The 24,532-nt window shown below is 46.1% G+C and overlaps 1 protein-coding gene across 1 annotated transcript in view; it reads left to right on the top strand.

The window, feature by feature from the left end:
- FAM13B (family with sequence similarity 13 member B) overlaps nt 1-24,532 on the top strand; it is a 333,002-nt gene that overhangs the window by 58,022 nt on the left and 250,448 nt on the right. Inside the window, exon 6 of the mRNA XM_078664100.1 lies at nt 20,704-20,881. Coding sequence (XP_078520226.1) covers nt 20,704-20,881 — 178 coding nt within the window. The remainder of the gene's footprint in view (nt 1-20,703; nt 20,882-24,532) is intronic.

The following is a 24,532-nucleotide window of genomic DNA, read 5'->3' as shown; positions in this document are numbered from 1 at the left end:
AAAACTGGATATTTGCATAATGAACGAGACCAACTATGTTTCTAACGGTGGCGAGATGAAATGCTGATTATCATTAAAGTAGAGTTGGGAAAACTAAAAGACAGACAAAGACCAATAGCATTGACTGCAGATGCAGAACTGGAAAGCCGGACGAAGACCGGATGTAGGTGTTATCGACAAGGATCTTGCACAAGAACATCCCTTCTCCGCACTAGAACAAATATGCAGCGACGAACAAATAACCTGTGAGGTTTGGCGGGGAGAATCACTTTCAACAACAAATGGATAACCAAAATTTGAAAAGCCGGCTAGGCGAGACAATGAGATGGGAGACAATGCTGCAGAATGCAGTGCAGCATGACACAGCACAAGACATACAGTGAGCTACACTGCTGCCTAGGCTAGAACAAACTGTTACACAATGAATGTAGAGGTGACACGCTTCCTTCCAGCGCCTATTCATGGCACGGCAGAACGGACGCAAGCAGATCTAGGCACTTGTACGCAGCACATAAAGGACACAGGGCAATAACCCAGGCCCTGGGCCAGGGAGAGGATGTGCACCTGTGCACTTTAGTGCGGGTCAAATGGCAATGGAGGGCTCAGAGGTCATACAGGGCACTGCAGAGCAGAACACTACAAAACGTAGTTTGAATACAGTAGTTTGTAAGCACTAACACGCATAATGTACAGCAAGATGTCTCACTGAGTTAAACTCTTGCTGCGAACATCGGTTTTGATAGGAAGAACAAGCAAAGCCAACGTAAATGTCCATCCTTCCTATGTATGTAAACTGCGTACCAATTCATTGGTTAACTGTAACATCTTTTGTTGCAGCGCTTTCAAGTCGTAAGTGTTGTGAGATGTGAGTGCAGAGTAGTGTGCAGAGTAGTGTGCAGAGTAGTGTGCAGAGTAGTGTGCAGAGTAGTGTGCAGAGTAGTGTGCAGAGTAGTGTGCAGAGTAGTGTGCAGAGTAGTGTGCAGAGTAGTGTGCAGAGTAGTGTGCTGAGTAGAGTAGTGAGTAGAGAGTAGAGTAGAGTAGTGAGTGCAGAGTAGTGAGTAGGGTAGTGAGAAGTGAGTAGAGTAGTGAGAGTGAGTAGAGTAGTGAGTAGGGTAGTGAGTAGTGAGTAGAGAGTAGAGTAGAGTAGAGTAGTGAGTAGAGAGTAGAGTAGTGAGTAGAGAGTAGAGTAGAGTAGTGAGTAGAGAGTAGAGTAGTGAGTAGAGTAGTGAGTGCAGAGTAGTGAGTAGGGTAGTGAGAAGTGAGTAGAGTAGTGAGTGCAGAGTAGTGAGTAGGGTAGTGAGAAGTGAGTAGAGTAGTGAGAGTGAGTAGAGTAGTGAGTAGGGTAGTGAGTAGTGAGTAGAGAGTAGAGTAGAGTAGAGTAGTGAGTAGAGAGTAGAGTAGTGAGTAGAGAGTAGAGTAGAGTAGTGAGTAGAGAGTAGAGAGTAGAGTAGTGAGTAGAGTAGTGAGGTGAGTAGAGTAGTGAGTGGAGAGTAGTGAGTAGTGTAGTGAGGTGAGTAGTGAGTAGTGAGTGCAGAGTAGTGAGTAGAGTAGTGAGTTGAGTAGTTAGTAGTGAGTAGAGTAGTGAGTAGAGTAGTGAGGTGAGTAGAGTAGAGTAGTGAGGTGAGTAGAGTAGAGTAGAGTAGTGAGTAAAGTAGTGAGTGCAGAGTAATGAGTAGTGAGTAGAGTAGTGAGTGGAGAGTAGTGAGTAGTGAGTGCAGAGTAGTGAGTAGTGAGTAGAGTAGTGAGTGGAGAGTAGTGAGTAGTGAGTGCAGAGTAGTGAGTAGTGAGTAGACTAGTGAGTAGAGTAGTCAGTAGAGTAGTGAGTAGAGTAGTGAGTCGTGAGTAGAGTCGTGAGTAGAGTAGTGAGTGCAGAGTAGTGACTAGAGTAGTGAGTAGTGAGTGCAGAGTAGTGAGTAGTGAGTAGAGTAGTGAGTAGTACATCACAGGCAGCAGCTGTGCAAGCATCTTACACTCACAAGGAGACCACAGGCAGCTGAGGTGCAAGCTTCTCCCACTCACAAGAAGGACATCACAAGCAGCAGCGGTGCAAGCTTCTCACACTCACAAGAACGACATCACAGGCAGCAGCAGTGCAAGCTTCTTACACTCACGAGGAGACCACAAGCAGCAGAGGTACAAGCTTCTCACACTCGCAAGAAATACATCACAAGCAGCAGTGGTGCAAGCTTCCCTTACACACTCACAGCAGGTACTGTGCCAAGGCAGCAACAGAGCAAGAGTCCCTTACAAAGAACAGGAACAGCACAGAGATGCACAATGCAATCTTCTCATACTCACAGGCAGCAGCGGTGCAAGTTTCTCACACTCACAAGAAGGACATCACAGGCAGCAGCTGTGCAAGCTTCTTACACTCACAAGGAGACCACAGACAGCTGAGGTGCAAGCTTCTCCCACTCACAAGAAGGACATCACAAGCAGCAGCGGTGCAAGCTTCTCATACTCACAAGAACGACATCACAGGCAGCAGCAGTGCAAGCTTCTTACACTCACAAGGAGGCCACAGGCAGCAGAGGTGCAAGCTTCTCACACTCGCAAGAACGACATCACAAGCAGCAGTGGTGCAAGCTTCCCTTACACACTCACAGCAGGTACTGTGCCAAGGCAGCAGCAGCAACAGAGCAAGAGTCCCTTACAAAGAACAGGCACAGCACAGAGATGCTCAATGCAATCTTTCTCATACTCACAGGCAGCAGCGGTGCAAGCTTCTCACACTCGCACGAAGGACATCACAGGCAGCAGCTGTGCAAGCTTCTTACACTCACAAGAACGACATCACAGGCAGCAGCAGTGCAAGCTTCTCACACTCACAAGGAGACCACAGGCAGCAGAGGTGCAAGCTTCTCCCACTCACAAGGACATCACAAGCAGCAGCGGTGCAAGCTTCTCACACTCACAAGAACGACATCACAGGCAGCAGCAGTGCAAGCTTCTTACATTCACAAGGAGACCACAGGCAGCAGAGGTGCAAGCTCCTCACACTCACAAGAAGGACATCACAGGCAGTAACGGTGCAATATTCTCACACTCACAAGGAGATCACTGGCAGTACACACCACATGAACACATTCCATAACACATAGCAACAATACATTGGCATTTACAATGCCATTAGCTCAAACTCAAATAAATCCGAGCCCGATTGCATTTCTAATGCTTGTTGTATATTCCAATTGGCCTCCACAAGGCATACGTTTTTAACCCTTCCAATATGGCCACCATGTTTCTTGTAGAAATGTGTTCATGGTTTTTCCATTATTCCTTTTTTACACTTTTTGCCATTCTGGTCTTTCTAACATCGTAACTAACCCGCGTAGGGTTCACTTCTGGGACACTGTTCATTTCCCCCCACGTTAACGCCGCACTCGCACTTTTTACCAGTCACAGCACGAGTAACACCCTACTGGATACTCCGCCAGGGCCGTCATGGCGGTAAGACCTTTCATCTTTGTTATTTTTTTTATTAGCACGCCCGAAATGCATGCGTTCACTTCTATTTACGGTCCGTTTCTCCACTTTTGCCGCACCATTTTATATTCAGCCGCCTTTTTGAGTTATGATTGAAACTAACTTCTGTCTCAACGCCGCTGATAAAAGCAGCTGCAATAGTTTTCGTTTCTCCAAGGTTGAGCTTTGCTGTGTTAATGAATACACTTTTCTTGTGGTGCACACCTTTCCCTCTAGATAGGCCTGCTCCCACCCTTAGAGCAGCGGGCACAGGCAGAGTGACCTTGGCGCTGAGATACCATGTGCCCGGTCTCAGGATCGAAACCCGTTCTTCTGTATCCCCTTTGTTCACCAGCCACCAACTGGAAATTTCCAGTCGGGCATATCTTTATTGGTTCTGAATTGTACATAATGTATTGCCATGCTTGCTGAAGTCAGTCCTTCTGCAGCAATACCAGGAGGCTGGTCAGACCAGACTCTGCTTGAGTGTACCTTGAATAAAATATACTTGGTTTGTATTCTCTGCTGTCTGACCGACTCTTCATTTGTACGGAAGGCTGAGGGGTGGTCGCAAGTGACCCGGGTGACCCTAATCAGGTCACTTCCTTCACCCTGTGACCACCCCCCCCTTGCGGCTTGCATGCCCCTGTGAGGGAGAAAACGTCAGTCGACATAGCGCCCTCCTGGGTGTCATGCCAGCCAGCACTGCCTGGAGGTATAGGTAATTCACCCCTCTAGCAGGCCTTACAGCCCTAAGGAAGGGTGCACTATATGTAGGAGGCTGGCTCTGTATATACTGTACCAAAGTGAGGTATAGTGCGCACAGAATCCAGTGGAACCCCAAAGATAGGCAGAGGTGAAGTTAGATAGAACCTCACTCTATTGGTGGTAGTGTGGTCGAGCAGTAAGACAGTATCCGAGGTCAGTGTTAAGAATTTGTTGTACACACACAGTCAGCAAATTAATTCACACACTCAAGAACTGAACTTCAGACCAATTGTTTTTGTATAAAACGATTATTTTAGTTATTTTATGTCCTAGAACCAACCAAGCCTGTCACAGGTAAGTGATGAGTACTTTGCAGCAAATATACAGATTGTAACACAGTTTGGATTGCAATTGTAAATGTATTTTGATTTGATTACAGTAGTGTTACTGATAATGCAATGCTTTTCAAGTATAGTATATACTTTGAATGAGCTTTTGAGTAAAATTACAGGAAAGTAACTTTTGAGATTACTTTTGTTACACAGTGTAGTATACCGCGATACTACACTGGGACATTTCCTGCAAACCGGTAAGTAAAATCGTTTTTGTTAGTACAATTTTAAAGTATTTCCCTAGGTTTTCCAACTCCACACTTAGAAACTTTTCATAGAAAAACAGTCAACGTTATCCTATGGAGGAAAATAGTGTTATTGGTTTTAAGGTAAGTACTTTGTTGTAGGAGTTGGTATTCTGGGGTTAGACTCAAGGGTTCCTCAGGGTCAAGGATGCACTCTTGTTACACCCTCAGCGGCACTAGGGTGGCCGGGTTCAGAGTTCTGAGGCCCAATGTTATCCAATGGGGGATAGGGGGCCTGCGGTTGGTGGCTGCTGACGAGCAGGCTACTAGGTTGTGGGAGCAAAGTTCCTGGACTTAAGTTCAGGGCAGATGGGGGTTTAGGCAGCACCAAAGGTTCACCCTCAGCGGCACTAGGGCGACTGGGTGCTGTTTTGGTGTCGGAAGCGCTATAGCTTTAATTGGGGAGTCTCCGGTTTGCAAAGGCACTGCAGGCTCGGGCACGAAGGTCTTCTGGGTGCGATCACCACTTCGGGAGGTAAGTTGGGATGTTGGGGGTTGGTTAGGCACCGTCGGTTGGGCCACATAAGACCATGGGGCGTCGGGTGCAGGGGTGCCTTTTTAGGGTCGGATCTTCTTACCAGCTCCTGGTCGCGGTTGGTGGGGGACCTTCCGGTTTGAAGCTGCAGGCATCGGCTGAAGGCTTAAGGCAGGTCAGGGGTTGCCGGATCGCTGGGGAGACCTCCTCGTGGTGTTTGTCCACTCGAGCTTGGGCCTCGGACTGCTGGTGCAGAGTGGTGCAGGTTCGCGTTTTCCAGCCGGGCCAGAGCAGGTGTGTGGAATTTATTAAAATATCTACTTGTCCAAGGGGCAGGTTGCTTCATAAATCTACTTGTCCTGTAACAAAATCCACTCGTCCCTTTGGTGCCATGTTGTGCGGCGACAAATTATGGCAGCAATCTCTATGTTCGAGGCATGTGGGCTGCTAAATTCATATCTTAGCATATCTTAGCATTAGATCGCCGCCTAGTGTTGGGTCCGGATGATCGCACATTGTTGTCCTGGAAGAGTCTTCGAAGTATCCTGAGATAGGTGGCTCCTCCCCTGGACTACAGTGCGCATGGGCATCGGCTCCATCCCCAGATTGTTTTTTTCCGCCATTGGGTTCGGATGCGGTCTCGACTTCTCTCTGTCGGAACCGAGTAAAACTAACTTTTTAAGGCCAAAAGGCCTTGTATTCATAGCGTCGGTATTGTTTGCGCACGGTCTCGAGTTCTTCCGTCTCTTGGAGTCGGATTCAGCGGAGTTTTTTCACTCTTCGGACATCGAGGCCTTCTCATCGCGACACGACCGCTACTTTTCAACATGGAGCGGAGTCCGTTTAAGTTCTGTCCGCTCTGTGGGTCTAAGTACCCACATATAGACCTGCACCCGGTCTGTAACAAATGCCTTTCACCGGACCATGACGACGGCAAGTGCAAGGCCTGCGCACAATTCAGACTCTCAAGCTTCGGCGCGCGGTGCGCCTAGAGGCCAGACAAGCGGCCCCGGATCCCGAAAACATCTTCGGCGACCAAGAAGAAGATGAACAGGGTCATCATCTCCAAATATCCCCACCCGAGACGGAGGTCGAGGCGGATCCGGTAGACGACGACGGAGTCGTGGGTCAAGGCCTTGAATACGTCGACGAGGTAGGGGACGTCGAAGAGATTTATGGGGCCGCGGCTGATAGCTCAGGGGACGAGCTATGCCCCGAAGGTTTCGAAGATCACGATCGGGTCACGGGATCGCCAGTTGGCCTTACCCAAGACCCCGTACCGCAAGCCACGGCCCCGCCTTCAGGCCCGGCCACGGACATACTTGCTGGGCAGGCTGGATCGAAACCGAAACCTACGGTATCGACTGCACCTAAAATGGCCGACCCGAAAACGAAACCGAAACTTATGGACTCGAGCGTCCCTAAAATGGCGGCCGGGCCACAGAAAACTACTGCTCCCGCTGCCGCATCGGCTCCGTCGGCCTCCGGTCCACAGAAGTCGAAGAAATCGGTCGATTCCACAGGGTCAAAATCAGCGCCAGAGGAGGGCTCCTCTAAAAAGGGTGGTCGGCACGGATCAACCGCTGCGACACCGTCCAAGCACGCCAAGGCCAGCGGCACGGCTCCGGTTCCGACTGGGACTCCGTTAGTCGGTCGCGTAGTGGAGACGGAGGCGACACAAGCACACGGATCGAAGGCTGGCACATCTGCGCATCGATCCAAGGACTCTGGGTCGGCGGCAACTGCATCAGCGTCCAAGACTCAGAAAGGCCACCATGAAGTCAGATCCGAGGGGAAGGTCAAGACATCCTCGTCAGCACCGAAATCCACTGAAAGTGAAGCGTCCCTCATCGCCGCTTCGCTACAGAGAATCAGGGAAAAGGACGCTGCTACGTCGGCTCCGATGCCATCGCCTCAGACGCCGAAGGACACTCCGGCAAAGCCTAAGAGTAAGCTTCTCTTCCTTCTGCCGCCGAAAGAGGCTCCAAAAGCCTTTTCTACGAAATCGACGCCAAAGCCGTCGGATTCTTCTACGGCAGGGGTACCTTCAAGTCGAGTACTCGAATCAGAGGACGATTCGGAGCACTTCATCGACGCCAACACCGGCAAATTAACCCTATACAAGAGGAGGATCACTTCAGAGCCTTTGGACTCCTATGTCATCCCACTAAAAAAGAAAAGGTTTCCTCAGGACGCTTCTAGCCTCATAGAACCTACCCAGCCTCCTCCAAGAAGGAGCCCTACTCCCTCACCAGAACACTCTGAGGGTGAGGGATATGATGAAGATGACCAATACACCTTCCCCATCAATGAACCAGATGCACATCCAGATTCATATGATGACATTGGTGACCAAGGCACCCAAAGTGTGGGGCAAGACCCACAGCCTTTCAGTGCTCGTGCATCCCCAACAGAGGATTCTGCAGGTTTTCATGCACTCATTGAAAGGGCAGCTGCTAATCATGATGTGGACATGCATGCTGACCCAGTGGAAGAGGACTTTCTCTTTGACACTTTTTCAGTCTCTGAAAGAACTGTGAAAACGCTGCCTATGCTCAAGGGAGTCCTCAAGCATGCAGCTGACATCTTTAAAGAACCTACCAGAGCGAGAGTGGTCAATCCACGTATCGAGAAAAAGTACAGACCAGCACCTGCAGACCCTGCATACATTCGGGGACAGTTGCCACTAGACTCTCTTGTGGTCGCGAATGCCAGAAAACGGGCCAACTCCCAGACTACGGGTGAAGCTCCTCCCCCAGACAAGGAGTCCAAGGTGCTAGAGGCAGGGGGCAAAAGAGTAGCTGCACAAGCTGCCAACTTTTGGCGTATTGCAAATACACAAGCACTCTTAGCACGTTACGATAGGGCGCACTACGACACCCTAGAGCAAATTGTACAACACCTGCCTCCGAAGTTTCAAGAGGGCACCAAACTGCTTATAGAGGAAGGGAAACTGATCTCCAACGCAGCCATCAAGTGTGCACTTGACGCCGCAGACACAGCAGCTAGGGCGATCAACACTAGCGTCATGCTGAGACGACAAGCTTGGCTCCGCATATCAGGGTTTAAACCTGATATTCAGACAACCATACTTAATCAGCCAGTCAATCCTGATAGACTGTTTGGTCCAGATGTTGACACCACCCTCGAAAAGATAAAGAAAGACACAGAAACTGCTAAGTCCATGGGAGCCCTACAATCACAACAGTTTCGTGGCAATAATTTTCGTCGCTCAGGTGCACGTGGAGTCACCAGAGGACAGATGGGTCAACAATCGCAATTCTCCAGAGGTGGAGCACAATCCTCGTTCACAAAACAGAACAAGGGAGGTTACAGAAATAACAGCAACAGAGGTCGCGGCAGAGGAAACAACAACTCCCGCTCCTCTACCCCAAGCAAACAGTGACTCTCTGTCACTGCCCCCCGACCACTTAACACCTGTCGGGGGGAGACTGCAGCAGTTCCTGCCCGTCTGGAGAAACATCACCACAGACAGGTGGGTGCGACAACTGGTCCAGTATGGTTATTGCCTAGAGTTGAAATCCACCCCACCCAACATTCCACCAAGGCAAAGGCCTATGTCCGCAGAGCACTTGCACTTATTGCAGCAGGAAGTAGTGGCGATGCTGCACAAAGGCGCAATCGAGCTCGTGCCGGTGGGAGAGGAAGGCACAGGGGTATATTCCCTGTACTTCCTTATTCCAAAAAAGGACGGATCTCTCAGACCCATTCTAGATCTGCGTCCCCTCAACCTGTACATACTATCAGAACATTTCCATATGCTTACACTGCAACAGATTCTTCCCTTGTTAAACCAAGGGGACTTCTTAGCAACCTTAGACCTCAAGGATGCTTATTTCCACATTCCACTACACCCGTCCCACAGGAAATACCTCAGGTTCACTATCCAAGGCAAGCATTACCAGTTCAAGGTCCTACCCTTCGGAGTCACCACAGCCCCAAGAGTGTTTACCAAGTGTCTGGCGACAGTAGCAGCGCACCTCAGGAGGCAGAACATCCATGTCTACCCCTACCTGGACGACTGGCTTGTTCAAGCCAAGTCGGAACAACAGTGCGCCGCGGACATGTCGACAACCATTCACCTCCTTCACGATCTAGGTTTCTCGTTGAACTACCCAAAGTCGCATCTTCAGCCGGCACATGTCCGGCAGTTTCTAGGTGCGACGATCAATACCCTAACGGCCATGGCTCAACCAAACCAAGTCAGGATAGACAGCATGCAGTCTCTAATCCAGAAGTTCAGACCACAACACTCGCTTCCAGCGCGAGTATTCATGCAGTTGATTGGCATGATGGCCTCCTGCATCTTCATAGTCCCTCACGCACGGTTACATATGCGCCCGCTCCAGGAGTGCTTAGCAAATCAGTGGACACAGGCTCGTGGGCAATTGACAGACCTAGTGTTGGTTACCAGTCGGGCATTCGACTCTCTGCATTGGTGGACTCCACACAACCTTTGCAAGGGCCGACTGTTCCAGGAGCCAGTGCCACAGGTTATCCTGACAACGGACGCATCTCTCCAGGGATGGGGAGCTCATCTGCTCACTTACACAGTGCAGGGACTATGGACGACGCAGCAACAAAAGATGCACATCAACTATCTGGAACTGATGGCAATCTTCATGGCGATCAAGTCCTTCATCGTACATCTGTGCAACAAGGTAGTGTTAGTCCGGACGGACAACATGACCGCGATGTACTACATTCAAAAGCAGGGAGGCACCCACTCGCCACAGCTGTCTCATCTGGCTCAGAGCATGTGGAAGTGGGCCATTCAGAGGAACATTTTCCTCATGGCAGAGCACCTCCCGGGAAAGGACAATCAGATGGCGGATCTGCTCAGCAGATACAGCCATCAAATGCACGAGTGGGAGTTACACCCATCTGTACTCCACCCGTACTTCCAGCAGTGGGGTCATCCGGAGATAGACCTGTTTGCCACAAAAGAAAACGCAAAATGCCAACACTTTGCCGCCAGGTTCCCTCACCCACAGTCGCAGGGTAATGCGATATGGATGAACTGGTCAGGCAAATTTGCGTACGCTTTTCCGCCAGCCCCTCTGATACCGCTGGTGGCAAGAAAGCTAAGGCAGCACGCGATGACTCTCATCCTGGTCGCTCCAACGTGGGCTCGCCAAGCATGGTACACCACGTTCCTCGAACTCTCAGTGGTGCCGCATCAAAGACTGCGCCTCACGCCCAGACTTTTAACGCAGAACCATGGAGAAATTCAGCATCCAGATCCGCAACAGCTCAACCTGGCGATCTGGCTCCTGAAGTCCTAGAGTTTGGATACCTTAACCTACCTCCGGAATGCATGAACATCATCAAGGAGGCAAGGAAGCCAACTACCAGAGCATGCTATGCTGCGAAATGGAAGCGTTTTGTCATTTACTGTACAGCCAATGACCTCAACCCGCTAGATGCATCTATCCCTGACATCATTTGCTATCTGTTGCATCTTTACAAGTGCAATCTAGCGTACACTTCCATTCGGATACATCTATCCGCCATAGCGGCTTATCTTCAGAACAGGCAGCATCTCTCTGTCTTCAGAGTGCCTGCCATTAAAGCTTTCCTTGAAGGTCTGAAACGTGTCATTCCCCCAAGAACACCACCAGCTCCAGTGTGGAACCTCAATGTGGTCCTCACCAGACTGATGGGACCACCTTTTGAGCCACTGCACTCGTGTGAACTCCAGTTCCTAACGTGGAAAGTAGCTTTCCTAATAGCTATTACGTCACTGAGGCGTGTTAGTGAGCTACAAGCGCTCACAATCCAAGAGCCTTTCATTCAGATTCATCCAAATAGAGTAGTGCTACGCACTAACCCCAAATTCCTTCCGAAGGTGGTGTCACAGTTTCATCTCAACCAAACTATTGACTTACCGGCATTCTTTCAAAACCCACAAACAGTGGCGGAAAGAATGCTCCATACCTTAGATGTATGGAGGGCGTTGATGTACTACATAGACAGGACACAACCCTTTAGAAAAACAAAACAACTTTTTGTTGCCTTCGCACCACAACACAAAGGCAACCCTATTTCCAAAGCAGGAATAGCCAGGTGGATTGTTAAGTGCATCCAAATATGTTATCAAAAGGCCAAGCGCACTCTAACGATACCCCCAAGGGCGCACTCCACACGCAAATTGGGGGCATCCATGGCTTTCCTGGGGAACATTCCTTTAGAGGACATTTGCAGAGCAGCCACGTGGGTTACACCACATACCTTTACAAAACACTACTGTGTTGATGTGCATTCCAAGCAGCAAGCTGCTGTAGGACAGGCTGTTCTCAAGACACTCTTTCAGGTTTCTGCAGCTGGCACGGGCAACCGCCGCTGATGGAGGGACTGCTATGTATTCTATGCTAAGATATGAATTTAGCAGCCCACATGCCTCGAACTGAATATGCTACTTACCAGTATGCATCTGTTCTTGGCATGTAGGGCTGCTAACATTCATATCGCCCGCCCTCCTCCCCGGTGCCTGTCGCAGCTGCAGACATACTCTTGTAATTAATTATTAGCATGGACATCCTTTACACTTTACACTCCATCACTGCCACAATGGCGAAAAACAATCTGGGGATGGAGCCGATGCCCATGCGCACTGTAGTCCAGGGGAGGAGCCACCTATCTCAGGATACTTCGAAGACTCTTCCAGGACAACAATGTGCGATCATCCGGACCCAACACTAGGCGGCGATCTAATGCTAAGATATGAATGTTAGCAGCCCTACATGCCAAGAACAGATGCATACTGGTAAGTAGCATATTCAATAAGAGCTCTGATATAGCCTCTCTGATCATGCCAGGGCTTATAACATAGTAATGTTTGAATACTTGCAATCCCCTTATGTTGCCACGTTTCTGCAGATCTACATACTGGGGCTGCAGGTAATGTAAAGGAATAGTTCCAGGGTTGGAGTGCCCTCTTGAGTCTGTGCAAACCCACTACCTTGCTTGTTTTAAGGGTTTTCAAATCGGTTCTATTGGCATGTATGCGTGTGTTTGTTTGGGTTACGGCTGATCTGAGCCCATGGTATTTCAGGTTTATTAGAGGTAATGTGTGCCTGTGGGTGTGTTTCGACATACAGTATCATGTAATAACGACCATGTCACCTAGTTAACCAGTACTGGATCGTCGTGTAGGATTGGATTGAAGGCCAGGACCAGAAAAAAAACAAGCATTGGCATAGCCAATAGGTCTCGCCTTTGGGACCTTATAAGTGTTTAGCCAGCAACAGTTTATGTTGTTGCACCAAGGATATTGAGCTGGATAACTAAACACTTATAAGGTCCCAAAGGCGAGACAGATTGGCTATGCCAATGCTTGTTTTTTCTTCTACAGATAAGATGCATTTTGCTTTCACAGAAGTATATTGGAGGTTGCTCTCCTGAGGAAGGCAGCTCTCTGCCGAAACGCGCGTTGAGACAGCAAGGAAACCACCCTTTAATTATAGAAATCCATGAGATTACAATCGAATCATTCATTTTGTGCGTCTTTGGTCTGACATTTAATCATTTAGGATGCTGACAATATATTATTTATTTATTTATTTATTTATATATATATATATATATATATATATATTCACTGAAAAAACCATAGGTTATAGACCATATATAGTTAGGAATTAGCATTTACAAAACCTTGAAAATTCACTGAAAAAACCATAGGTTATAGACCATATATAGTTAGGAATTAGCATTTAAAAAACCTTATTTTACTCACACAAAACCATTGAAATTCCATATATAGTTAGTTGCACTAACTATATATCGCGCACCCGCAATCCACTGCTGATCATGTCACATATTACATCATTCATGACATGGTCAGTGACATCACTGATGACATCACTGATGACATCTCAAATGACATCACTGATGACAACATCCAGTGACTGTATTTTTCTGTAAAGTTAAAATATGTCTTACATATTGAAGAATGAGTGGATGTATAAGTGTCTGGATGAAGGATTTAGTAGGTGCATGACTGACTGTATGAGTGAGTGATTAAATGTGTCTCACTGAATGCATGGGTTAGTGACTAAACTGTCTTAATTTGTGCATCATTATGTCTGTTCTGTAAACTGCTGCATGTGTTGATCATTAGCTATACGAGAGGCTATATGTGTTATTAATTGGTTGCCCAAGTATTTCTATGGGAGATTGAGTTTGTGTGGGGGTGGCTGGAAGGTGTGTGACTCTATGCATAGATGTGTGAGCAGTTTATTCACTAGGTGTATGAGTTCAAGAGTGCATGTGGAAACAGCTACATGGGCAGTTGACTGTGTGCATGAGTGTATTGATGAGTGAATGGATATCTCAATGCTACATGTCATAGTAAGTACATATGTAAAACACAGTACATGTGAGAGTTGGCATATATAAATAACTGTGCATGAGAGCCACTGAATGAGTGAGTGGTTGTATCGATCATTGTGAACTTGTATCAGGGATTGTATAAGAGAGTAAATATGTGTTAGTATATGTTTCAATAAGTAAGGTGTGTTTAACTGTATAGTTGAAGAAATGGAGGTGAGATTGTTTCTTTGCATGACTGACTGGGTGTGTGAGTAACTCCATGGATGAGTGGCAGTGTGTGAGTGTATCTAAGGTTATATTAGAGTCTGAAGAGGTTTATCGTATTAGCACAAGAATGATGTCAAATGAGATGTCATCAGTGATGTCATTTGAGATGTCATCAGTGATGTCATCAGTGATGTCACTGACCATGTCATGAATGATGTAATATGTGACATGATCAGCAGTGGATTGCGGGTGCGCGATATATAGTTAGTGCAACTAACTATATATGGAATTTCAATGGTTTTGTGTGAGTAAAATAAGGTTTTTTAAATGCTAATTCCTAACTATATATGGTCTATAACCTATGGTTTTTTCAGTGAATTTTCAAGGTTTTGTAAATGCTAATTCCTAACTATATATGGTCTATAACCTATGGTTTTTTCAGTGAATTTTCAAGGTTTTGTAAATGCTAATTCCTAACTATATATGGTCCATAACCTATGGTTTTTTCTGTGAATTTCATTGGTTTTTTAACAGCTAATATCTGTAGCTGTAAAATGTATTCTTCTTTAAATCCAAAAATATATTTTATATGTTTATGAATAATTTTTTTTTAAAATATTTTTTTTTCTTCGTTCCCGCTTCGCAAATCGGGAAGCTTCCCGTTAGCTGACCTTGATGCCGCGAAATAGACCGCGAGCCGGTAAACGTTTCTTTACCGCAAGTGCCGCGTTACAAAACAACATCGTGACGCCTCCCGTCCGCATGACGTTTCACGTTGTCGCGTGATACGTCATATGACGTACTACGTTAGCGAACTGGTACGCGAAGCGAGTCGCAAAGCGCAGGTTTCTGGAAGCAAACCGGGAGGCCCTGCAAAGCGCTTAACGTAAACACAGCAAGTCATGTGACTTGGTAATAACACTTTTCATTGGTTCATTTCACTTTTGGTTTCCTAATGATGTAAGACTAGGTCATATAATCTAAAATGAACACTTTTGATTGGTTGAGAACTCTTGTTTTTCCCAAATGATGAAAATCCCTCCTTCTTTCCTCACTCTGACTTTCATCATTGTGAGAGAAAGACCCTTTGTGATCACTGAGCAATGGCTTCTTTAGTAGCTTCAGCTGGTGCTTCCCCACCACCTCCACCACATCCAAGGAAGAGTGGACCACCTGCTCAAGTTATAATTCAACAAGAAGAAGAAGAAGAGGAACAGGAGGACGAGCACGAAGAGAGGCAGTTTTTGCCTGAGCAGCCCAGGACGTCTCACCGGAAAGAAAACTTCATTTGGCAATTTTTTAAAATTCCCAAAGGTCAGAAAAAAGTAAATGCAAGATACGTAACTTGCCTTATATGTCAAGATAGACTGTCCAGAGGGACCGACAAAAAATACAGTTTCGGAAACTACACAATGCATCGCCATATGACTAGGTGGCATCCTAACAACTACAGTGCTGCACAGTTTCGGAACGACCTAGATAATCTCCCTATTATGGCCAGAAGATCTGTTGTACCGGAAGTAACGGGACCAGAGGGCAGGGAGATGGTGCCAAATATACAAATGAGATTTGGTGATGTAAAACACATCTGCGCATTTTGCGATGGATTCATTTCCTACGGAGAAAAAAGCATCACTCTGATCAACAGAGCTATTGACTATCATATGCAAGTTTGTCCGAAACGCCCAAAATAATAAATACTTCTTTTTTTTGTTTTGTTGCTCCTGTTGAGCCCTTTACAATGAATCGTTTTCATTGCCCCCTCCAAGAAAAACCCAAAAAAATATAAAACTGTTCCGAAAAATTCAAAAACAGTAAAAAAATGTTCAGAAAAATAAAAAAAAGTTCTTTTCAGAACTACCTTCCCGTTATTAAAAAATTGGTACAATATTTGGAACTGTGCCAACCTCTATTTCTCTTAGTTCGCTTCCCAGTTCGCTCGCCGGTACGCGAACCGGAAGCGAACCAAAAACAGTAAGTATAAGGGAAGGAAACAGACACTTATGTTAAAAGAAAGACAGCTATAAGGGAGTAAACTAGAGATACCATTACCCGTAATCCACTGCTGATGATGTCACATATTACATCATTCATGACATGCTCAGTGACATCATCAGCAGAGGATTGCGGGTTTTTTGGCAACATGCCTTATCCACGGTTTAATAACGCTGCCTTTTGCTTTATATAAGTCTTCAAATTGTATGAAATATATACCAATAGGTCGTTATGAACCTTTAGGTAGTGCTTTTCTTCATGAGGTCTGGTCGCTTCCATACACATACAGATGTTTCAAAGATGATCAAGAAGTTTATCTGAATGGAGAGGAATGCACTGAGACGCCAGATCATTCACTAATGTGTAGGCACATACAGTTACACGGTTCATGCAACAAACACCGACCAAATATGGCTTGCGTGTTGCAAGGCACGCCAGTTCCTGCTATCATCCCCACGTTCAAGTTGTTGGAAAATGGTAGTTATTTGATGCTCAATAATGAAGATTGTTCTGAGTTAATTAAAAGTATTCCTTTTATCGTAACAGTAAGTGAACGGGTTATTTGCTGCAGAAATGTTCTATTTCCTCCCACACATGAACATAGGGAGTTTTCAATCTGGCCACAAATACCAACCTTGGGACACGTTTCAACGGCATGGCAAGAATAAGAGCTCTTTTGTCTCAGAGAGAGGTGGCCTTGAGTTCGGCCCGTGAAACTTTCGTACTTCACATAGCGAACACCCGTACAGAGGTGCACACCCTTTTCAATTAAGATTTGCCTTTCAATTTCAGCAACATGTTTCCGACTATCTTTAACGCATCCTCCACAAAGTCCCTGGCGCACTTTTTTAAAGTTGTTACCAGTGGTCTCGTGACTTCATTTGAGAAAATCTTTGGAGTCATCCCTGCTTCCTTTCATTCTATTTTCTGCACTCTGGTTCGTGGATTGGCATTTTTACTTGCATTACCAGCGGACGCTCTTGTGCTTTTTTACATTTTTAAATATGGATGTCCCTCCTATGCAACCTCCGACCCTGCAGCTGCTGACACTGTTCCGCAATCGCATGCTAGAATATTATGGCACAATGCCGTTGGCGATATTAAGCACGGCATATGGATTATCTTTTCGATTCTCCTACTTCACCTGTGTCCAGCCTGTATTTCACTGCCTGACCTGTGATTTCGATTGGGCCATTGATTTGTGTCTCTGCGGACCGGTTTCTCCTGACGTCGACTTTAATCAGCTGATGACTCCTATCATTACTCACGAGTTGGTTTGTCCTGGCGAAAGGATTATGGCTGTGGCATTGATGCATGGACTACTTGGTCCCTGGAATTTACTGGCGGCAGCACAGTCTTTCTTGGAACAGAGCTTTCTTGAAAACCCACCGAGCTGTCCTCTGATGGTGATAGAGGATCCGGTGCTGGGTATGTTCTTTTCCGCTTTTAAATTGGATGGCTGAACTGTTTTCGGATGAAGACGGTGACTTCCTATTGGAGGCTGTTGCAGCTTATTTTGCATACACAGTTATGTCATAGACCTTTTTCATGTTTGATATGCTGAGTACTAGCATTTCATTGACAATTCATTGACTTATTTGTCAAGTTTTTATTATTTACCTTGCCTATTGGCTTAAGACTCGATAAAGTACTTGGCTGTTTTATTTTTCTTTAGCATTAAATTTTCCTAGTTTTTAATGCTTTACCTTGCGGACCGTCCACATATAAACTTGCAATCTGCTCTCATGAGATGGCACTTCTATTATCTTATTCAGTTCGTTTCCGGATCATGAGGAGGTGTCATCTAGGTCCTGGATATCTTTACACCGTGTTAAGTTAGCATGGGCTCATTACCGGTTTAAACGCCATTTTTCCTTTTTTGCAACTTCTGCACACGACACTTAGTTGTTGCTTTAGCTTTCCACCTAGTAGTTCATCGTGGTTTACATGAGAATAATATGTTATTGGTCTACTATCTGCTTTACTTGTTAAACTATATCTGTACAGCGAGTGCTAAAGTTTCAAGAACAACACGATACAGAATTGTTATGAGGTCTGATCTCCACGACTTCATACTCATAACATAAGTGCAACTTCTGCCAATTCTGGGCATGAGGCGGGTTTTATATTGCTTTGCCGAACACACATACACAACAGTTGATGCGGTTCACATGAAGAGAGAGCTGGTGTATGCTGATGTGATTCCTTCAAATCTAAGACACTAAAGTATGGGCACGCCCTAAACCAACACAGAGACCTTCTTAGCAAATAATATAATATGTGTATTAGGGAGGGTGAGATATAAGCAGCCGCGGGCCGTGGAGGGAGTTACGATGGGGCAGGGAGGCGGGGAGGGGGAGAAGCAGGGTGGAGCCCTCTCTACCTTGCCCCTCCCCCTCCCCGCCTCCCTGCCCCACCGTAACTCCCTCCACGGCCCGCGGCTGCTTATAAGTGTTGCTAACTCTTATTCATTTACAGCATGTTAACATACTGTCACCATTCGCTTTTTATGTACTAGTAACTATGCTGGTAATTTTGCTACTGATAATATGTGTACTTTTATTATCTAAGGTACTACGCCTGAGAAGACGGCATTAGTAAATAAACATTTCAAATACACATCTGTTCTTCTTAACTCCATGTTCTGGTTTCTAAGAAATCTATAACGACCGACTGTTCATGAGTTCCACGTATCCTGAGGTACTATAAGTTCATATTCTGGATTGTCTAAACATTGAGAGTTTGTTATATCCAATGTGACACTGTACCTAGCTTGCTAAGGAGTTTTTGATTACTAACGTGAGTTTTGGGACACCCTAATTCGCCGAGGTTCCAATCCTCTGTCCACAGTTCTGTGTGAGAACAGAAACCCTGCGACAGGGGCACCCCCGACCCTTGCTGGAGCTTCATCACACTTGCGATACAACTCCAGCAATGCATTCGCCGAGGTTCCAATCCTCTGTCCACAGTTCTGTGTGAGAACAGAAACCCTGCGACAGGGGCACCCCCGACCCTTGCTGGAGCTTCATCACACTTGCGATACAACTCCAGCAATGCGCCACCTTTACGGCACAGATACATCACGCATCTGTGCTGTTTTTGCCCCATGATGCGCCGCATTGTAAATGCAGCACACCATAGGTGACGGAACAGCGGCACAGAATGACTAACACATCCCTGGTGATGCGCCAGTCATCATAAATGTATCCCTATGCTTCTTATCTTGTTAGAGATGAACCGCCATATGTATCATCAAAGTTATTTGCATTTCCTAAATAGCGAACTTTAAGGAATAAATAGCGATTCTTTACCATTCCTAGTTTGCGATGAGCTATTTGCTAATTAGCCGAATGTAGCCCAATGAAGCCCAATGTAGCCCAATGTAGCCCAAAGATGGCCGCCAGACACACAAAAAAACAAATGTAGCCCAAATATCAGCCAGATGTAGCCCAACTATAGCCCAGTGACAGAATGACCAGTCAGCTTCGCAAACCTCCGTTACGCGAAGCGGAGTGCTGTTACAGATATATATCTTTTTTTGAACGTTAATTTCTCAAAATCCACTGGAGCACATATATTGAGACCTAGCAAAGGCACATCGGGCTACCAGTCCCTAATATTTTGCCAAGTTTCGTGCAAATCCATTCAGCCGTTTTATTATTATTATTTTTTTTTTTTGCCCCGCGGGGCCCTTTTAAAACCTCCACATCAAACCTAGGGGGTCAGCGAGGATCTACTATGCCCCCTTATAGTTATTTCCCCCTTTGTTTTGACCTCCTCTTGTCTCTCGATCCTACCGAGAGACAAGATGGCGGCCGCTACGGACTGTTTGGAATGTTGACAGACGCTGGAGAACCAATCAGCTTCGCTTCACAAAGCTCCGTTGCGCGAAAAGTCCGCGAACCAGAGCGCTGCCCGGTCCGCTGTTACAGATATATATCTTTTTTTAAACGTTAATTTCTCAAAATCCACTGGAGCACATATATTGAGACCTACAAAAGGCACATCGGGCTACCAGTCCCTACAATTTTGCCAAGTTTCGTGCAAATCCATTCAGCCGTTCGGGCTAAAAGTGAGGCCAACCGCCCTATGGAAAACTCAATGTTAAAAACACGTTTTGGGACCCCCCTTTTTTCTCAGCCCCCCCTTGACGAACCCCCCCCAAATTTTCAAGGGCTGCTCAGAAACAAAATGTGCCATTTTCCTGAAAATTTCAGCCAATTCCGTCCACAAACGCCAAAGTTATTAGACATAGAATTTTCAAAAAACCCATAGAGAAAAAATCCTAACTATATATACCTACTGGCGACCGCCAGTAGGTAATATATATATATATCCCTAATACGAAGTATGAGTGTATGGATGAATGATTGTACTTAGAATGTTCTATAGCTCTTGTTCTGTGATCTTACAAAATGTGTCTAAATATATATTGCAATAAATAATTTTGTATTTTCCTATCCCCAGCGTCACTACTCTCATTTATATAAAGTTGCTTAGATTGTTTCTGAAGTAGCCTTAGGAACTTCACTGCATGTAGTTCCCTGCTTAGGTGTATGTCTTACTAGTTTCAGGAGACCCCCTAGTCACCCCTCGTCTTTACACTTTTTTACGAGCAGCGCATCAAACCATTTCACTGTTTGACAAACTTGCAGCCCAAATCCATGGCTGTGCTGCGTGACCCACATCAGGACTCCGACTGGCTTATGGGGGGTGATCTTGAAGGAATGTCCCACAGTGGCACAATTATATTAGGTTCATGAGAATCCATTCTCAAATGCAACTTTTTTTGCAAGGTTCTAAATGTGATTCATAGGATTTCAGTTTGAAGCTCTTAATAATGTAATGTCCTTCCTTGTAGATTTTACTAATGAAGATGAGTTTGGGAAGAAGTTAAAGTACCTCCTTCTGCAGCTTCCAGCCCAAAACTTTAGTTTGCTGAAGTTTCTGTGCCGGTTTCTCTCCAACGTGGTGTCTCAGAATGAAGAAGTGTGGTCTCCGAGTGCGGTGGCAGCGGTCTTCGGTCCAGATGTCTTCCAGTAAGGAGCTTTCTTACTTGTTGTTTGGTGGAAGGAAGGATTGAAGTTTTAAATTGTGAACCGCTGGTAAAACAACTGATCCAGTCACTCATTCTTGGGGACACTTGAAACATGAGAACTGTGCCTCTAGGTGAGCTGCAACTGCTGGAAATTGGCCCTTTGCACGGCTGGCGGTGGGAAGGTTTGTGTGTTGCCGCCTCCCTCTGCACAGGGGGGGTGAGTGCCTGTGCCTTTTGTTTTCCTGCAGGATTAATCCTTGCGCACAGAGAGGCGCCAGCGCTTCACAAAACAAACATGCGACCTAGGATCTTACAGCCAATGTCAACATTTTAAAACCTTTGCCTTGTCAACTTGTTCTTCATGTGCAGAGGATCTGAATTCTTAATCGCGCTTGCATAGTTGTACGTAGTGTACGATTGTACACAAAGGTGGCTTCTCATTATTAAAACAATCAAAACAAGGATAGCAAGTCCAATCGTAGGCCTACCTAATATTATGCATTGACCACCCAAAAAACACATTTATAAATGAAATATACATATTTATTGTTAATCTGTACACAATACAATTAAAAAAATTCAACCTACTCCAATCTAGACTCAGACCGTGTGTACATAGTGGACTATTCAAAAACAACAGTTGATGGACAGAATGCAGAAGAATGTCATACATTCACCCCAGTTCAGAGATCTGGGCCTAAATCCATCGTTTTTTTGCTCACTTTGCCACTGGAGTCAAGCTATCCTGGCTGAAGACGGCTGATAGCCAGAAACCGGTCCTAGGATGCTTGATTCCGGTCCAGGAAAGACATGGCTTGGTAGTGCGGGCTGGACTGTTCCCATGAGGCACAGGGTCAGACTGATTTGCATATGGCCATGTCTGAACTGGGGTGGCTTGTTGAGCAAAATAACGATGGATTAAACCCAGATCTGTGACTGGGGGTGAATGTTTTGCCAATGTGCAACATTCCGTCCATCACCTTGTGTGTTTTGCCATAGTCGACTATTCTCCTGTTTAGCATACGAGCCAAATCAAAGTCGATTTATAATTTTAAAAAAGACAATCTTTTGAGTTTGGGCCCTGATTCGGTCTACAACCGTTCATTTATATTTTTAAGATGAGCTAAGTCCGAACATATTTAAACATGAGCCGATCCAAAAGTTACATGAGCCGGCTCGTGTTTCACGTTACCTGCCGCTGTCAGTGCTCATGCAGATCCTTTAATTTAATATTTTTATACATTCCTCAATATTTTACATCTGTAGCAGAGGGAGGGACAGAGTGCATTTTTATTTTCATTATACACTAACTGGGTGGAGGCTGCGCTGAGAGGGGTAACGAGCCGTTCCATTCTGTCCCATTACTCCTCCACGCAGATGATGCGGTGTTCAGAGCAAGAACTGAGGGCCCTGCACAGACCAGCCATGGAGCTTACAAGATTTATCTATAATTTGGACCTCCGGGTCAATGAATGGTGACATAGGCACTTCCAAAGAAGCTCCCAAATGTTAGATTGGGTTCATGTAGTATGAAGGTTGTAGACGCCTTCTCCTACCTGGATATCTTGTTTGACAGAAAGTAGTCCAGGAAAAAAACATGTTAAACAGTAGAGTACTCCAACTGGAGAGGAATAGAACATCCATTTTTTCTTTCTTTTTTTTTAAAGCTGGGATCTAAACCCATTCCTTAACCTTTGCACTATACGGCTAAGGCTTTCAGTAGCCACAAATGGGGCAAGGGTATGTTGAAATCTCACCCCTGTAGCGAAAAGATGCCTTTTTTTAAAAGCTGTTGGCTCTTCCAAGCAGTTGCTCAAACTACACCGGTTACCCAGAGCTAGAGGTCCCATCTCTTTCCGATACGCTCCGCCTCACACCCATATTCTTGTGGCTCAGGACGATGCTTGGCCTGAAACAGGATATACTGATGGAGTTCCTAGAGTTGCATTCTAACAAAATGTGTCTGAGGTATGTGAAGCATACTCTTCGAGTTCTACGTCTGCTAGATTTGTACGAGAACCCTTCTGATGGTGTGTTCATCTCTAAAGCTTGTATCAAATACATTTTCCTTCAGAAAACAAAGTTTGATAGAAGTGACGTTAACGGCAACAAAGTGACAGTGAAGCTGTATCAATTGTCCCCACTAAATCCCCAGATTATCTACTTAGTTGGCTACTGTGTCTAATCCTCCGCACAAGTTCATTTTATCGAGGTTTCATTTAAAATATGTTCCTTTGATTTTGGGATATCCCAGCAATGTGTATCCTGCAGGTGACTTGCCCTTCTGCCCCTGTCATGGGATGTCTTCACACACAGACTTGCACATACTCTTTTTCTGCTCCCTCTATGCTGTTCAGAGGAAGAGATTTATCATTCCTATCTCGCTCAGATTTGATTATGGGAGTTGTTGGCCTGCCTGGACCTCTTTCAAATGCTGGTAGATCCTGAGCAGTTTGTCATTGTTGTAAATTCCTTTCGAAGCTTTGTAGAAAATGCGAGCTCAGTTACTTCATTCCCCGTCGCCAAAATGGGATTCCCCGTTATATCAAAGCTAGTTCAAACTGGAAAACCTGGGCCTAGGCCCATTTCAGTTTTTTAACACCCCCTCTCTTTTTGGAAAAGAGGCCAAAAGAAGTCCTTGGTGTGAGAAAGTGCCCTCTTTCTGCATGGTTGTCCCCACTCTTTGCTGGATTGCTGATGTACTTTGACTGAGTGTGCCCTCTGCTCCGGCTAATCAGGTACCCGGGGCCTGTGTTCTTTCCCTAAAAACTGCATTGAAGCCTAAACCCAATTGGCATCTCTGGCCACAGGTCAGCCCCTGGTAAATGGTACCCTGGGTACCCAGGGCACTGTGACCAGAGAAGGCCTCTAAGGGCTGCAGCACTTATTGTTCCACCCTTAGAGGCCATGTGCCCCGACACCCACACACTGCCATTGCAGACTGCGTGTCTTGGTGCAGAACAAAGTGAAGTCAACATCCCTGTGTGCCCTGCCTACAACCCACTGCCCTGGCATACATCAGTCACCCCTCTAGCTGTGTGCATTATACCAGTGATGAGGGTACAGGTGATTGAGCCCTGTACCTCTACAGTGTCTAAGTCCATTCTTAGACACTATAAATTCAGTGCTGCCATTAAGAGTATATGGTGCTGGGAGTTTGTCATTACAAACTCCACAGCACCATGATGGCCACACTGAAAACTGAGACGTTTGGTATCAAACTTCGCAGCACATTAATCTCACACTGATGCCAGTGTGGGATTTAATGAAAAGTGCACACAGAGGACATCTTGGAGATGCCCCCTGAAAAACAACCTAACACTAGTGTCGAGGCTGAGTGGCTGCTCTCAGCTGCCACCACCAGTTTGTAGACCCCTGGGTCGAGAGCCTGCTGCTCTCGGGGGGCCTGAAACAATGCACATCCTGGGACGAGATGCAAAGCCTCCTTCCTCCAGGATGGGCAGGGTCCATGAAGGGGAAGCTTCAAAGACTTGCCGCCTTCGTTAGCCTCCCCAGACCATTTGCTGCTCCCAGCAACTTGCCCCCAACCGTTCTGATCCCACTTTAGGTGGGAAAATTGGTGGAAAAACCAAGTGAGGAAGTGCCCACTCCACCCCTCAGGTGAGGGAGGCGAGGTGATACACAACTGTCT

Source organism: Lissotriton helveticus, chromosome 10 (assembly GCF_964261635.1).
Source record: "Lissotriton helveticus chromosome 10, aLisHel1.1, whole genome shotgun sequence".
Classification (NCBI taxonomy): Eukaryota; Metazoa; Chordata; class Amphibia; order Caudata; family Salamandridae; genus Lissotriton; species Lissotriton helveticus.
This window is presented reverse-complemented; position numbering and strand designations above follow the sequence as displayed.